We start from the raw sequence: 16,669 nt of genomic DNA on the forward strand, positions 1-16,669 counted from the left end.
ATAATGGTGGCCATGCATCACTTTCCATCTCAAAAACATACAACCGCCCTCTGAAACAGGTGTACCATTATTTTCTGCCTTCTACAGATGTGGGAAGTGAGGCACAGGAAGGGCCCAGAGGTAGTGGGTGACAGGATTTCAATCCAGGCCAGTGGTTCGCAAACATGAGCAAGCATTGGAGACCCCTGGATGGCTTGTTACCACACAGACTGCTGGCCCCACCCCCAGGGTCCATGACTCAGCAGGTCTGGGGTGGGACCGAGAGTCTGGGAGACCATACCCTCAGAACTATGGTACCAACCCCTGTCAAGTTCAAAGCCCCCCCAGACCCCAATCGGTTCTGAGCTCTCACAGGCCCCAGCCCCAGCTCACCAGGTGGGTGGCCGCAATTTCTTCTTCACTCCCAGGTAGACTTTGAGACTCCTGACAGGCCACTCCTTCTCAGGCCGGTGACTCTGGGATGGGGGAGGGCAGAGGGATGGCACTCAGTCAGTGGGGGCAGGAATTGGGGTCACTGTGTACCTCCCACCTCCCTCTCCTCAGCCCTCTTTGCATCCCAGCACAGGGAACCTCCTCCAGGAAGCCTTCCAGACAAAGCCCTTCCTGTTCACGATCCAGCCCAACTGAGCCCCCCAGGCCTCTCTCCCTGCAGCGGCATCAGACAGTCAACCCTCAGTCCCCGCAGCGGCTGTCCCCGCAGGATGACACAGAGCAGTGATCCCCAAGCCCTCCCTGCTGCCCTGCAAACCGGAGAACGGACTCGCAGCATCAGCTGACCCAGACTGTCTGTGGAGGGAGAAGTCTGCACATCACCCTCCGCACCAAACTGAAGGAGCGCGTAGGACCTGAGAGCCCCAGCTGGCTGCTTCAGTGCGTCTGTCTCCGATCATTCATTCCTCACCCCTCTCCACCCCACGGAGGCTCCAGGGTTGACCGTGTGAACAGCTACTAGCTCTTGGGTTCCACCAGGGGAAGGCTCATGACTCACGCTGAAGCAGGATGGCTTTTTGGTAGACCAAAGGAAGAACTTTCCAGTGGTCTAGGTCAGGCAGGGAGAGACCGATGTACTGGGGAGGGGCAGCAGATCACTGACAAGCACACCTCTGGCCCCCCCGCCCTGCACATGGGTCTGGCCTTGGAAGGAGCAGGCTGGCTCCAAGGCAGAGGTATGGGAGTGACCCCCAAGGAAGAGGCGGATTGGGGGTCAAGCTAATGAGCCTTCCTCTTGCTTTGGGGGCCACCTGCTCCAAGCCCTGCCCCCACCAGGCACCCCAGGCAGCAGCCGGGCACCAGGGTGGATGGTAGGGGAGGGGACTCACTTACAACCAAAACTGGGGGTCAAAGATTGAGCCGCCTCCACCCTGCTCCCACCACTGCTCCCAGCCACCCCCAGGCATGGCTCCACAGGGGACTAGAGGATGGCCAGGGAGGTGGAAAGTTCTGGGGATTGGTAGACTCCCTGTGAGGCTGCTAAAGGATGGGCTGCCTAGGGATGAGGGGAGACTTGGGTGCTGTCAGAGGGGATGTAGCTTAAGAGGACTTACTAGGACCTACTGCCCTGCTTTTACCCTGATCCTTCCTGAGAACCAAGGCCCTGATGGAGAAACCCTATGTCTCCTACACATAGCACCTGACCTGACAATGGCTATGTGCCCAAGAGGGCCTGGAGCAAACTGGGCTGCAGGCAGGAGGGCACGGGGCAGTGGGATGGGAAATCAGGCTGCGGAGACCGGGCAAACACGGTGTGGGTGAATACAACAAGGAAGAAAACCTCCATGCAGGCAGGGAAGAAGCCAGGCCGAGAGCACTGAAGACGTCAGAGGGCAGGTTGGAAGGAACTGGGTCGTGGGGGTGAAAAGACTTGAGACAGGGGTCATGAAAGAAATGGGTCTGCAGGCAGGGAAAACAGCAGGCTCGGGGCAGGACGGGGGGAAACTAGGTTGCAAGTACGGAAGGCAGCAGGCTGAGGGAATGGAAAGCAGGCTGAGGGCCTGGAAGAAGTTGAGCTGTGGGTGCCAGGAAAAGAGAACCAGAAGCAAGGGGTAGAGTGAGTTGCGAGTGGAAGCAACAGGCTCGTGGGTGTGACACAGGAATGACGACGGTTCTAGTCAGGGTTTGGAGATAACTGTGGGAATCAAGGAATTCAAGCCAGGCTGTGGCTCCCTGAGAATTCAAAAAAAACTGTCCTCAGACCTCCACTTCCTCAGGCTCTGGTGTGCATGGGCTGGAGTATGCGTGGCGCACATGTGACAGGACAGTGGCTGAGGTGGGGAGGGGGAGGGGGACATCAGTCAATGTGGGACGTCGTTTCTAATCAAACAGCTCATGTTTCCTGCATCTCTGAGGTATGAGGTCACTGGAAGAGAATGAAGTTCACCCCTTGATGCTCAAAGACCTCTGCTGGAACCAGGATTTTTCTAGAATGTGACTCTCCAAGGTGTTTAACAATGAAAAGATGCCCGGGACGAAGCATCTTCCATTTAACATATCCTGAATTGCTGGGTATTGTCCCAATTTCAAATATTCGGCCTGTTGTACCATAAACCAGCAAATACCAGAATTACCAACACCTCAGTAGCCCAACCACACCCTCCTGGGGCTTCTGTCAGGGCGGACGGGCTGGCTGCCGTTCGGAGAGCACCACTTGGCCCTGCACTGAGCAGCCCAGCTGCTGAGGCCTTGATTCCTGTACTTCAGGCAATAAAGAGCTTAAACTCTGATGCTAACAAACCTGGGTTTGAATTCCAGGCTACCACCTAGAGATTGCCTTAGGCAAGTCACACAAAGCCTGTTTTCTCGCCGAAATGGGGACAATATCCAATATCCCTCCTCGGGAAGGACAATAACAAGATTACATGTCCTAGTATGTGGAGGGCTGGGCACCAAATCTAGCTCGATAAACATTAGATCTTTTTCCTTCTTCTAGTTCTCCTGACTTCTCCCCTCCAGGCTAAGGGATCAGCAGCTGCTTTTCCAGGTGCCTCGGCCATCCTCCTTCTCCTCTGCCCACACTGATGGTCTTGCTCTGCGCCAAGGGGCTCATATAAAGAGGGGGTCAGGGACATAACATCCCAGAGCCAAGGGAGACTGACTGGAGGGGTGAACAGACCCAGAAGTAAGTAATCATAGAGGGAGGCAAAGGAGAGAAGACCAGGCATTCCCCACAGGGGTCTGTAGGAGCCCAGACTGCATTAGTAGAGGTAGAATGTGCAAAGAGAGGGAGGTGAGGGTCCTAGTCTATCTGCTCTGCTCCATCCATGGCAGCTAGGCCTGTCCAGTGTCCTCAGGAGAGGCAAGGGGCAGGAAGGACAGAGTCTGTGCAGCTGAGTGGTAGAGGCAGCTGTGGGAGCTCAGGCTAGAACGCTGGGCTTGGAAACACATTTCCACTGCCCACCTCTGCAGACATCTATGCTTTGTGGCCCCTGAGGCATAGCTGGGACCCACAGGGCCATCACAGGAGGCAGGCTCTCAGCTGAATTCGAGGAAGGGCCTTCTCCCAGGTAGAACTATCCCTCTAGGAACAGCGCAGTCCCGAGGGAGGAGTGGATAAGCTCCCCTCTCCCAGGGGTGTGCACGTAAGGGCTGGCAAGCAGCCAGGGAAGCTGAGCAGGAACTCCTACCCCAGGTGGGATTATACCACAAGCCTAGGCAGTCCCAGCCCAGCATTGTAGGATCAGGGCGGCGGCGGGGGAGGGGCGGGGGGGGCGGGGGCACAGACGTTCTGATAGGCTGGAAACTCTCTGCAGGGTCGGAAAGAGGATGGCTCCAGGGCTGGCGGAAGATGAGGATCAGACTCTAATTCAAACCTAGGGGCCTCCGCTCCTGGCTCCACAGCCTCCACATGGAGTCCTCTGCAAAGCATCACACTGATGGGGGTTCTACCCTGGGGAAAGGACTCTGGGGCAGGGCTGGCGATGAAGGGCAGGAGCCTAGGGCACAAACCACAGGGTGGGAGCCAGTGCTGACTGGCAAGGGGTCAGGGAACCATGCCTGGGGACGGCCAAGAATTCTGGCTGTGTCCCCACACTCCCACCAGGCTCGCTTGGCCCCCAGGCGGTGTAAGGAAGCTGGCAGTTGGCTCACAGCTACTCACGGTCTCAGGGGCCCCGCTCCACGACCTCTGGCTCTGTTTGATAGAGGATCAGGGTTATGGAAGAAGGAGGTCCAGGTCCAGAGCCAGGACAGTGCGTGCAGTGGTGGGCTGTGGCAGGTACGTACAGAAGATGTGGGAGGCAGGGTGCCAAGATGTGGGAGGACACCTGGCATGTGGACAGAGTGGGCATGGAGGAGGGACAACCTGTGAGGTGGCGGGGCCTGCAGGGGCTGAAAGTGGGGGCTGTCACCATGTAGCATGTTCTTGTAGGTGCCACGACAAGGCACAGTGAGACGGCATGAGCCTGATTGACGGCATCCAGGTGCTAGAGCCTGGTGGGGCCACGAGGCACAGAAGAGTGGCCACCGAGGGCCACTGCAGAAGGGTCCCAAGAGTCTCTAGCTCTCCCCCGCCACTGTGCCATCTCCAGGCCCTGCGATGGGGATGCTCCCACTGGCAGACATTGGCAAATGTTTGTGAACAGGTGTGTAAGCACACCTGGGTGCCAGTGCTCATTGCACGGCCGGACCCCCGGGGTCACTTACCCGGATCTCCTTGTAGAGCCGCAGGCAGCTGCTGTTCAGGATGAAGTATCGATCGTGAAAGCCACCTGAGGGCAGGCCTAGGCCCAGGAGGCTACGGTCCTCACGGAACTTCATCATGCCGTGCTTGGTGTCGCCCACATGGCTGGCTAGGGGAAGACTGGAGTGGGCATGGGCTGCCCCAACACCCGGCCCAAGGACACGGACACCCAGGGGAGGGTCCCAGGATGAAGAAAACCACCCCAGCCTGTCCCGGCCACCGAGGCCTGACCACGAGGCACCCTCTGCCTGAGCGGCTCCTGCCGAGCACCAGCAGCTCCTGCCCAGCCTGCTCCAGCTGAAGGGACCCACCAGCCTGCCCAGCCCTGTGGGCACCACCCCCCCAGGTGCACCACCTACCCAGGTACAGCAGCATGGCCTCCATGGACTGGTGCTTCTTCACCACCAGGTAGCTGTCTGTGCCCAGCCCGTGCAGGATGGGCAGCACCTTCTCCGCAAAGTGCAGGGGGCGCTCTGGGGAGAGGTCACACCCGCTGTTACCACGTGGCCTCACAGCACTGAGGCCTGGCGCGTACATGTAGCACCTACATGTCCACGGGCTCCGTCCACTCCCAACGCCTACTAGCACCGTCACATGCCACCAGCAGGACCGCCCTTTCCACCCCCGAGCTTCAGGCTCAACACATCTGGCTGGGACCAAAGTTGCTCCAACCCACATGTCTAAAAGCAAGCCAGCGATCCTTCCTGTGTGTCCCCATCAAGGAAAACACCACCCACCAAACCACTCAAGCCAGAAACAAAGCCTCCCTATCTTCCCTCCATATGTCGAATCTCTTTGCTTCTGTCCATCATTGTTGCCACACTGGCCCATGTTACCATTTGTCCTTGGACTAATGCCGTGGCCTTCCATATGATCTCCAGCATGTGTCTCATTCCCCGCCCCCACCTCTCCCTACCCAACAGCAAGGAACAACCTCTCCAAACTCCCATCGCTAACCCTTGCATCGTGGTCAGGCCCGGTGGCTGCCTCTGTCTCTGTCTCCAGCCCCACCCCATGACACGACCCCTTCACTGCCACCTCAAGCTCCTCGAAAGGGTGATGTCCATGGCTACCCCAGGGCCTTTGCCTGTGCTGCTCCCACTGCCCAGAGGCACTTTTCTTCCCCCTTTACCAAGTAACTCCTACTCGTCTTCACCTCCCAGCGCAGGGACTCCAAAGCCCGAGAGCCTGTTACAAACTCCGGCGGCGCTGTGGCCCTTTCCTGCACCGCAGTTATCACAGCCTTAGTTGTACGATTATCGCAACGATCATGGCATTCATGTCCCTTCCAGACCACACTAACCCCCGCGAGGGGAGAGATGGTGTGTCTGGCTCCCCAGCCCAGTGGCTGGCACTCAACAAATCACAGGAACAGACACACCCTCATCCACCACTGCTATTCAGACCATCCTTCATCCTAAAATGCCTTCATCACCCTCTTCACCACCATGGCTCCCACACACTGCCGTCACCACCACCCTCACAAACACCACCACACCCCCCCTGCCCCGTCCCTCTTGTGTGGTCATCACCACTACTACTCCCTTCATCGCCAATCCCATTAACAAATTCAGCACCGCCCCCTCGAAAACAACACCATTCTGACACCGAGAAAGCATCGTCATACCTCCTCCACTGCCCTTCCCATCAGCCACATGACAGCCATCCCCTCAAGCCCTGCCAGCACACTATCACCGACGTCACTGAGATGACAGTGAGACAGCAGCATCCATCCTCCAACACTCCCTTGGCCACCACTGTCGCCACACTGTGGGTTGCAGCCCAGACAGGTACGGGCCATGCCATACTCTGCCCCAACCCTGGTGGCCACCCACCTGCCTCCTCCCTCTCATTGACCTCGAAGCAGGTCCAGTAGTCCCTCTCCCTGACGCCCACATTCCTGCGATCCAGGATCTCCAGGGTGAGCTCCTCAGCTGTCATGGATGCCGGGATCTGCAGTGGCCGAGGAGGAAGAGGTCAGCCCGCACCCCCACCCCTGCCCCTGCTCTGCCCCAACCTCACTGTGTGATCCAGGGGCTGAGCCCCCCTTCAGGTCCTCTAGAGTCCTGGGATGCTGGGGGAGTGTCTCTAAGTGCTCCTGAGGAGCTGGGTGGGGAGGAGGCAAAGAGACGGGCCCTGGCACCAGCCACATACAGGTTCCAAAGGAGGGTTCCCCCTTGGGTTGGAAGCTCTGCTCCCCTGGTCACCTGAGCCTATTATGCCTGGCCCAACCTGACTTTCCTGGTCCCCTGGCTTCTAGGTCCCTAGCCCCCACCTTGATATGCTGTTCTGTGTCCGCCTTCTTCTCCTCCAGGTACACTGTGCAGATGAAGTCACCGGCATGCTGTGAGGAGACAGGGCTGAGCTAGAGGTCTGGGCAGTGGGTGCAGGCAGCTGTCCCGAGCCCTCACCCAGGCCCTGTCTTTCACCTGGGTCCCACTGGCAGTGCCAGCTACACGCATCTTCACAATGGCAGTGATCTCCTCCCGCTGTTTCCTCAGCTCCTCCTCATCTACCTTCAGTGGGGGGGGGAGACACAGATGATCACTGCCACGCAAGAGGCTCATCCCTGCCCTCCACTGCCCACTGGCCAAGAACGCACACTGAACACCACCACATAGTGGCTGATGAGGTCTTCCACCACACGGCCAGCCTTGTAGTCCTGCCCATCGGTCTGGAAGAGCGTGGGTCCAAACACAATAGCCAAGTTGTGTGTGTTCATCTGGTTTGTGTCTGAGAAGCACTGGACGCTGGACAGGGAAAGACAGAAGGCATGAGTGAGAAGTACCTCCTTCTTCACCTTCCCAGTTCCAAGCAGGTCCATGACTGGCTCCTGGAGTCAGGCCAGGGAAGGTCCTGGTCAGAGTGCACCACTAGTTAAGGGGAAGTGGCAATAGTCTTTCTGGCCATGTCTTGGGTCCTGGGGAGGAATAGAGCTGGGAAGCTGAGAGATCTGGCCAAGGTCCCCTGGGTCCTAGGTGAAACTTCCTCTATTCCCCGCCCCCCCTCCACCAACCCCCCGCAGGAAGTAAGTTGGGAGACAAAGTTCCAAAATCAGGGCACATCAAAAGTCAACATTCAGTTCCCAGGCCTACCTGGTTCTGAGGAGAGGGCAGTTGGCCAGGTTGGGAGTAGAAGAATCTTTCCCACCCCATCCCCCCAGAACCATACAATAGTACGCTCCTCACCAGTACAGGTGGCTGATAAGGGCCTTCACTGTGGCACGGTTGACTGGAGGCAGACGAGCCAGGAGCTCTCTGTACCTGGAGACCTTTTCCTCCTCATCCTCAATCTCTGGGTTGGGAGAGATAGATCAGGTCAAGAAGCCCCCCTCCCCCCCGCCCCCAGCCATCTCCCCTGTCCCACCCCTCTGGCTGCTCTGCCTCTCATCCCAGGGGACAGCACTTCCTGGTTCTGTTTAGAGTGACAATGGAAGGAGCAGCAGAGGAAGGGAGGGGAACTGGAGCTTGTCCCCTGGGGCATGCCTCGTCCAAGTGTCCAAGTGCATGGATGGAGAGTGGAAGGGAGGGAATCCTAGGATGGGAGTGGCCCAGCCAGCAGCACTAGCCCGGGTCTTGGGCTGGACAAGGACTGCGGGGCCCACCTGAGGTGTCCAGCCAGGCCAGGCGCTGGGCGCGAGTGAAGAGCCCATCGGGCAGGTCTCGCAGGAAGCGCTTGAGTGCTGAGGAGACATCGTCCACGTGCTGCTCCCCCTCCTTGAGGCGCACAGACCGAGCGTCCTGCCGCAGGCTCTCCAGCAGCCGCTGAGTCTTTGATGTCTGCCCACACTTGCGGTAGATGCCCTCCGACGTCAGGCCTGGAGAGGGGTGGCACTGAGCCGGGGGCGGGACCGCACAGCTACGGCCAGGGCGATCCTGGGAAGGCGGGGCTTGGCCTGGAGGGCAGTCTCGCGGGTGGGGTGGGGCCTGTGTCACGGAGGCAGGGCTCACCACACTGCGTGATGTAGTCCACACAGCGGTACACAATCACGGGGATATCGGACTCTCCGAGCTGCTGCTCCGACAGCGTGTCCCCCGAGCTGGCCGCTGCTTTCTGGATGGCCCCCAGCCAGCCCGTGAAGTCCAGCCGTCGCTCCCCCTGGATGTACAGCGTCCTGGGTGTGGAGGGAGAGTTGGTCACTTGGGGGCTTACCCCTGCCCGACCCCCCCCAAACTTCTCAGACTGCTCCAGGCTTCTCAGAGCCCCCCACGGAGTCCAGGGCTCACCTCCTTCGCTCCACCAGCACCAGCACCTGGTTCTCGCTGTCCCCTTGGACGGCTGTGGAGGGGCCGGTCAAGGTGAGGCCAAGTTCATGGTCCCCAACCGACTCCCTCCTGAGGCTCTCTGGGTACAGAGGTCCCTGGGACCCACCCCCCAATACATGGAGCTGCTGAGATAAACCCCAAGGGCAGGAGAGGACATAAGAGGGTAGGCTGGCTCCTTCTAGTCAGGCCAGGGTAGAGTTCAGACTTCCAGGGAGGCACTGGGGGCCTGGGAGCCCAGGATAGGGTGCCCTAGAAGTTAAGGGCCCAGGGCTGGGTCCACGCACAAAGCTCCTGCAGTTTCCGAAGTTGTAGCGGCTCCTCACAGGGTCCCTCTGGGAAGACAGCATGGAGCTCAGAGCCAGTGAGGGAGAACCAGCCCTCCTGGGCCCGCTGTAGGCTCAGGCCAGCTTTGTAGGGTAGGCGCCCAAGCCGCTCAAAATCCCGGGTCAGCAGATCTTCAGCCAAGGGAGGTATGAATGCCTAGTGTGGAGGCCAGGAGAAAGGGAAGGTAGCCAAGGAGACTGCATCAGCCAACAGCCCTGCCTGCCCGGGACCCTCCAGCTCTTTGGCTCGTGGGCATGTGCCAATTTCTCACCCAGCTATCTCCTCTCTCTTCCCCAGGGCAGAACCTAGCACAGTTCATGAACTCAGGTATCATGCCCCACTTCATACCCACTCTGATGTGTCCTCCTCTGGAAAATGTTCCCAGACACCTTCAGGGATGCCCCTCCTCTGCCCTCTGTTGCAGTACTGATAACTGTATTGTTGCTGTCTGGGCCCCATCTGTCTCCCCCACCAGCAAAGGAACCACCGAAGAGCCAGGACCAAGACTGGTTCAGCTGGGTGCCCTGGGCTCAAAGGACTGACCGTCAGAAGGCTCACAGATGACTGATCAAGCAAATAAGAGTCACAGGCCCTCACAGCATAGGGGGACACTGTAGGGCACCTGGCTCTGGTCCCCAGGGGAGAGCTCTGCAGCCTCCTTCTTCCAGAACAAGGAGCTCACTCCCTCTGGAGTCAGTACTGTCCATCCTAAGATGGCTCTGTTATTCATTATTAAACATGTATTGAGCACCAATGGAGTGCAAGGCCCACAGCCCTTCTTCCACAGGTCTCCTGACCTCCCAGCTAGGGGACTGCAGATTATGTTGGGCCCTTGGCCCAAGCAGCCTGCCCTATGTCTGCTCCCTCCATTCATGAGGTAGGGGAGCTGGGGTACCTGGGTACATGGACTCAGGAGGTCCTACCCTGGGCCCTGTCAGACTCCCCACACCTGCCCACTAACCCAGGCCCACCTTAGCAATGCACTTGACCCACTCACGAGCCAGCTCTGCACTCTCCAGCCCAAACAGGTATAGCCGTTCTCCCTCTGTGTACACCTCAAAGGTGTGCTCAAAGCTGTAGATACACAAGCCAGGATTCAGGCCCACCCAGCCCAACCATGACCCACCCCACGCAGCCCTGCCTCCACCCCCTGCCCACTGTCCTTTCTTGGCCCCCTAAGAGGTGGTGGGAAAGCCCTAGCCTGGGGCCTCAGGAGACCCGGCTCCAGCCCCAGGTTGCTGTGTGCCCCTGGGAAGGTTCTGCCCCTCTCTGGGCCTATTTCCGTTTCCTCAATCGGGGGTTAGACCTTACGGCAATTACAGTCTGTGATTCAGCCCCAGGGGTGCTCACCCATGGGTATCAGGAGGGGGCACTGCCAGGCACACAATCTCGCTGGCCCGAATCTCCCCGTTGGGGGTCACTGCCCGCTCATTCTCATAGTAGCTCAAGACCCCGTCGCTAAGGACACACCAGCGTCGGCTGAACTCTGGGGAGAAGTTGGGCAGGGGAGACATGAGGGAGCCCCCATTCTCCCCTGAAAACCACCTCTGTATCCTCCCTGGGCCCCCACTCCCACCTGACCCATGTCCTCTTCACTCTAACTCACAAGCTTCCCCCAGTTCCATCCTCCTCCCTGCAGCCCGCCACCCCAGCCCAGCCCACACCTCTCCCCTGGACTGCTGCAGTGATTTCCTCACTGGTTCCTAGTCTCACTTCTTCCAAGATTCAAAAGTGATCTAGGTAAAACCAGACTCCGTCCTTCTTCTGCTCAAAACCTTTCCATGCCCCCCTCCCCTTATCCTATACTCCTTACACTGGCATTTAAGGCCCTGCTGGGTCTGCCCCCACCCACCTCTCCAGCTGCCTCTCTGACCACTCCTGGGCACCTCACCCTCCCCACTTTTGCTTACCTTGTTCCCTCCACCCACACTCTCCACCCTTCGAGTCCAGCCCGCATGCCATAGGAAGCTTCCATGCCCACCCCACGCTCTCGCCCTCCCTGCCAGTGGCACCCGTTGCTCTATACTCTGTCCCCTCCTATAATGGCTCTGAGGAAACTGACAAGAACCCAGAAAGGAAAAGAAATGCGAATCTGGACCAGGAAAGGCAGGAGAAAGAACAGAATGTCAAGGCCATGCAGGCTCATACAGTTCACAGCATTGAGCTTCACATTGTCTCAGAGCTTCCTGGCACCCAGGGCAAAAAGGATGACTCAGGCGGTTACATAAATGACATTATCAGGCAGAGGGAGGTAGACTAGGGGCACTGCCCCAAGGGCAGTGAGGTGGTGAACAGCACAGAGTGCCAAAGAAATCTCTTTGGGTGCTAGAGGGTTTCACAGAGGGGTGCTCAGGGATGCAGAGCAACGGCCTCAACAATATTCCCACAGTCCTGTCTGCAAGGCTACGACCTCTGTTCTCTGAGGGCAGTGTATCCCAGAGCCTGCCCCCACAGGCTGGGCCCCTCCAGGAGCACCAGCCCTGCCTCAGTTACTCTTCGTCCCGTGATGTCTGCCAAGTGCCCACTGTGCTAGGAGCCGTTCTGGGTGCTGGGGTACAGTGGCTGCCAAGGGGAGCTTACAGAGTGTCAAGCTGTCTGTTTATAGATGTGTCCAGTGTTTCTCTGTGCCCCACTGGACACATCTATAAACAGACAGATTAATGTCAGCTAAGTGGTGTGAAATTAGGGAAAAAGTAGGGTAAATAGGGCATGCTCTTTTGGATAAAATGGTCATGGATGAGGTCTCTAAGGAGTAACATTTAAACACTGGACTGAAGTGAGGGGACTGATCATGCAGATATCTTGGGGAAAAGCATTTTAGGCAGGGGGCAGAGCAAATGCAAAGGCCCTGGGGGAAGTGAATGTACATGTTTGAGAAACAGCAAGGAGGCCAGAGTGAGTGAGGGGAGAGGGGTCACAGGTCATGAGGTGGGAGGGTTGACGTGCAGGTCCCTGTGGGATATGGGAAAGACTGTGGATTGTACTGAGTTGGGGAGCAAATGGAAGGCAAAGATGACAAAGGGATGGGGCTCTAAGCTTAGCTCCGTCTGGCTCCAAATGCCAGATGCCCAGCAACCAGCAGGTGCTCAATAATGGCTTTTTTAGCCTAAAGGAACTCTAGCAGTGACTTGCTCTGCAGTGCCAGGCCCCACTCCCACCCCTACTGGCCCGTTTATTAAGCATCTACTTGTCCCAGAGACTACATCCCAGAAGCCCTCTAGAGTGACCCTGCCACAGTATACTTGGCACCCTCATGGGTCCACCAGCCCAGCCTGCCCTTGCTTCTCTGGCCCTGCACCATGCCAGAATGCCATGGCAGGAACAGGGTCTGGCCCGGCACCCACCTTCCCGGGCACGGCGGTCCTGCAGCAGCTTGCCGGCCGAAGCGGTCTTGTAGAGAAAGCCACTGTGGCTCACAGTTGGCAAGACAACGGAGTAGTGCTTTTCCAGGGGCTTCATTGACTCCAGCCGAGGTACCTCTTTAGGGAAGGTGTGGGGGCGGGGGGCGGAGGAATGGCTGCTCATGCTCGCCATCCCAGGGTGTCCCCCTCACCCCCACCTAGCTTATGTTCAAGTCACAGCCCCGTGACTGTCACCCTCAGGCTCTCACTGCCACATCCCAGGCTCTGCCCAAGGCATTCTCCACCTCTCCCCACTTGTGCAAATTCCAAGGCCCAGCTCCAGTACCTCCCCTGCCAGGAAGCCCTCCTGACTCCCCAGCCCAGCCCAGCCCAGCCCAGCCCAGCCCACTCTCTCTGCGGAGGTGCAGGGCAAGCACACTAGAATGAGGGGTCTTAGGCAAACTCACTAACAATCCCCAGAAGGAGGTTTGTCCCAGATAATACAAAGCCTAAGGAAGCAGCCCGTCTCCAGCCCTGCTCCCAGCGGTCCCAAAGGCCAAGCCAGCTGGGTGGTCTCCTGCGCCTCCCTGGACACCTGGGCTTGCTCCAGCCCAGCACACCCCACCCACCCGTGGCCACGAGCCGAGCTCTGGCCGCCGAGCTCCACCCTTGGTCCTCGGAAATGGCCCCAGAGGCCAGCCCTGAGCCATGACCAGCAGTGCTCACCCCCCACCTTCCCCTCCTTACCCAGCCGGAGAGGGACAGCCCAATGGGACCCAACCCCAGTCTGCGACAAAGCCCCGCCCAGACAAAGCAGCAGACAGGGCTGCCGTCACCGTGGGTCACTCGCACACAGAGAAATGCAACACCCACACAGCAACTCAGCTACACAAACCCCAAAGCCCTCAACATCCCCAGGGGCAAGGAGACACAGATCCGCTGTGGCTCAGAGATGCACGGACACGGGCACACAGATGCCACCCTCAAGGCCCACACTGCAGGGCAGGGAGGGACCCACAAATCCAGAAAGAGAGATGCAGAGACAGACACAAAGGGACACACATAGGAAGGGGAAGCCAGACGCACAAATGTACACTGACATGAAAACCCAAACATACCCCAAGCCACACACTGTTGTACCAGGGCCCCTCAAGGAGCTGCAATCACAGCTCAAGTGGTACATCTATCTGACCTCACAGGGTCATGCACAGCTTCTGGCAGACCCCCACCCAGCACCCCTATCAAAGGGCCAGACCGTGGCAGCAGGAGGGCCCCCATTCCTGGAGGTGGACAGTCCCACTGGCCACTCACCCGTGGTCCTGTTGTTCCGAAGGAATTCCATCTGCAGTATCTGGCCTGCCTGCTCGGCAAGAGCCAGGGGCGTGGGAGCCTCAGGATCCCCTGAGAAGCAGTTGACCCCAGCCCCACAGCCCAGGAGAGCTTGGGTCTCAGCCAGGTCTGTGGTAGTGACTGCAGCACACAGAGCCTGGGGGGGGTGGGGGTGGAGGGGAGGGTCAGCCTAAGCCGGAGTGGGGGGCGAGTGGGGAAGGGGGCTTGGGGGAGGAGAGGAAGAGGAAGGAGTCACCCAAGTCTGGAGGCCCATCCTCAGGTTCAAAGAGGCAGGAAGGACAGAGAGACAGAGGAGAGGGGGAGGAAAAGAAAGGCCAAGGGATTAGGAGGGTGGGTAGGGGCCGCCCCAGGGGCCCAGGGCTCACCCCTACTAGCAGCCCCTAGGACCCAATCAGCTGCCAAGCCTGTTCTCTAGAGGATCTCAAGCTCCTTCTGCCTTGTGGAAGGGCAGAGGGGGGTGCTTTGTAGCTAATTCCTCCCACATTTGAATTCCTCACCGCCTGCCCAGCCCTCCCGACCAATGGGAGTTGCTGCCCCTCCTAGCTGGCGGGCTAGCCTGGGCTGGGCTGGGGGCTGGACGCCTGGGTTCCTGGGAGGTGGAGGCCTGGCTCCCACTGGGCTTCTAGCTGGCCTGAGCCTGCCTGGGTGGGGCTGCTTGGGGGAGGGGCTGAAGGCCAATCAGAGGTCACAAGTGGCATCCCCCTGCCTCGGAGCAGGCAACCTCCCACTCAGGCTGAGCCAGACCAGGGCCCAGGGCTTGGCTCCCAGCCTGTCAGGGCCTGGGGCCCATGTGGGGCCTCAGCTTCAGTGGGGTGTGGATGGGGGTGGGTCAGAGCAGCCAGCTGTTTTTCATGAGCCTGACAGGAAATAGCATCCCCATCAAGTTCACTCCTTTTGGCAGGATTCACAAGGAGCAGGACGGTCCGGGAGACAGAGGAATCAGGAGGGGAGGGAGGCCGACAGATGCTGGGGATGTGGACTTGGCCCAAGGGTCAGGCCTGACTCCTCCTTGCTTTGCCCCAACTCTCCCTGTGGCTTAGGCAGGGCCCTTCCGCCCTCTGGGCCTCAGTTTCCCCATATGCCAACTCATCACTGTGAGCTGATGGAAGAGATGAGCTGAGACAGAGAGAGCAATAAGGGGGGGCGGGTAGAAAGAAAGCAGTGGTCTCCAGGGGCCCCAGAGGCCCAGTGCCCTGACCTTGTCCAGTTCCTCCTGGTTGCCAAAGAGCGGGTGGTAGCGGCGGTACTTGCCCTCACGGTATTTGGCCTCCAGGTGGCGCCGCCGGGCACCAGGGCTGCTGTTGGGCTGCAGAGCCTCACTGGGGGGCACGTTGGCGGCCCAGAAGCGGTTCCCAGTGCCATTGCCCAGATGTAAGAAGAGCTGTGGGTGTGGGCAAGAGGTCAGACGGCCAGCCTATGGCCAGGCCCATGTGTCTGGTAAAATCTTTGTTTTGAGGCTGTCAGGAGAGGGGCTGGGCGAGCCAGGCCACCCACCCACTTTCCCATCAGGGAAGTGAGGGGCAGCCTGGCCAGTCGGTGGCTATGGGCCCAAACCCAGTTCCTCAGCTCAGTGACAGGACGAGAGGCAGACAGTCCGAGAGCTGGATGCCCCAAGCCTGGTGTCTGATTGGGGGCCTTGCTATTTCCCCCACCCAGTCCCACATCTGGAATTCTGCATTCCTGAGGCTATCACAGCTTGGGCGAGGGTGGGGGGCGGGGTAGCTAACCTGTCAGCCAATGGGGTGGGTAAGGATTTTGGAAACCTCTCCTGTCCTTGACATTCCTCTCTGGGCTCAGGGGAGGAGGAGCAGGGGTAGATGCTGGGGGCGCAGATGCAGGGGTCCAGTCATCAGGGGACTAGCTTATTAATCCTTTCACTTTGCTGATCATTCGTCCCACAGCCATTTCCCGGGCCCCCCATCCTGCCTCTTTGTCAGGTCCTGTGTGGGGACGCTGGGTCATGGAAGAGAAAAAGCAGAAACAGACCCTGCCACCACCTCTGTGACTTTGGGCAAGCCATCTTCTCTCCCTGGGCCTCCATGTCCTCATCTTTAAACTGGGGATTCTAACCCTAACTCACAGGGGATGTGACAGCCAAACTGCACTGGGGCCTGCAGCTTGGCTGGGGCTGTCAGGAAGGCCCCGTGCGGTCAGCCTCCTGCTGTAGGCTCTCCTCTATAACCACCGCACACCTCGGTGTGGGGACCCCAAATAGACAGGGGCACGTGCACATGTAAGTGTGCCCCCAGACGCATGTGCTCATACACACTGGCGTATGTGCGTGCAGATGAAGTAAATAGTTTAGGCTCTGCACGACAGTTTCTGTTGTGTATTCCCTTTTTTTTTTTTTTAACCAACCCTTTAAAACTGTAAAAACATTCTTAGCTCACTGGCCAGTTTGGTGACTTTGCCAAAAATCAACTTTTCCAAAATCCCCACCCCACTAGATGATCCCAAAGGTCTCCTCTAGCTCCAGGGGGCCAAGGTCTGTGAGTGGGGAAAGGGGTGGGGAGACCCAGGTAGCGGTGGAGTGGAGCGGACCCCAAATGCAGGTGGCAAGCAAGGCCTCCCCACCTCGATGAGTGTTTCAGTCCACACCTTCCTGTCCATCTTCAGGCTCCGCACCTTGGAGACACCAGCGCCCAGGCCACGGTGCTCCCCTGCAGACAGAGGGCCCTCACCTTCACATGAGCACTTACCTTCCCGCCCTCCCT

The 16,669-nt window shown here is 58.7% G+C and overlaps 1 protein-coding gene across 7 annotated transcripts in view; it reads right to left on the reverse strand.

The window, feature by feature from the left end:
• ARAP1 (ArfGAP with RhoGAP domain, ankyrin repeat and PH domain 1) overlaps positions 1–16,669 on the reverse strand; it is a 61,471-nt gene that overhangs the window by 2,865 nt on the left and 41,937 nt on the right. For 4 of the 7 annotated variants that reach the window (XM_036119450.2, XM_036119451.2, XM_036119452.2 and 1 more), the window contains 19 exons: positions 16,530–16,615; positions 15,154–15,336; positions 13,917–14,091; positions 12,609–12,743; positions 10,615–10,750; positions 10,236–10,338; positions 9,225–9,420; positions 8,902–8,953; positions 8,626–8,789; positions 8,280–8,492; positions 7,864–7,969; positions 7,278–7,425; positions 7,105–7,191; positions 6,951–7,019; positions 6,511–6,628; positions 5,035–5,148; positions 4,639–4,784; positions 4,094–4,126; positions 373–455 (listed from right to left, as the gene is read on the reverse strand). In XM_036119450.2, coding sequence (XP_035975343.1) covers positions 373–455; positions 4,094–4,126; positions 4,639–4,784; positions 5,035–5,148; positions 6,511–6,628; positions 6,951–7,019; positions 7,105–7,191; positions 7,278–7,425; positions 7,864–7,969; positions 8,280–8,492; positions 8,626–8,789; positions 8,902–8,953; positions 9,225–9,420; positions 10,236–10,338; positions 10,615–10,750; positions 12,609–12,743; positions 13,917–14,091; positions 15,154–15,336; positions 16,530–16,615 — 2,347 coding nt within the window. Of the gene's footprint in view, positions 1–372; positions 456–4,093; positions 4,127–4,638; positions 4,785–5,034; positions 5,149–6,510; positions 6,629–6,950; positions 7,020–7,104; positions 7,192–7,277; positions 7,426–7,863; positions 7,970–8,279; positions 8,493–8,625; positions 8,790–8,901; positions 8,954–9,224; positions 9,421–10,235; positions 10,339–10,614; positions 10,751–12,608; positions 12,744–13,916; positions 14,092–15,153; positions 15,337–16,529; positions 16,616–16,669 lie in introns of those variants that run through there. The other 3 variants (XM_036119453.2, XR_004925694.2, XR_004925695.2) reach the window with 3 other exon arrangements.

This window comes from Halichoerus grypus, chromosome 11, assembly GCF_964656455.1.
Source record: "Halichoerus grypus chromosome 11, mHalGry1.hap1.1, whole genome shotgun sequence".
Classification (NCBI taxonomy): domain Eukaryota; kingdom Metazoa; phylum Chordata; class Mammalia; order Carnivora; family Phocidae; genus Halichoerus; species Halichoerus grypus.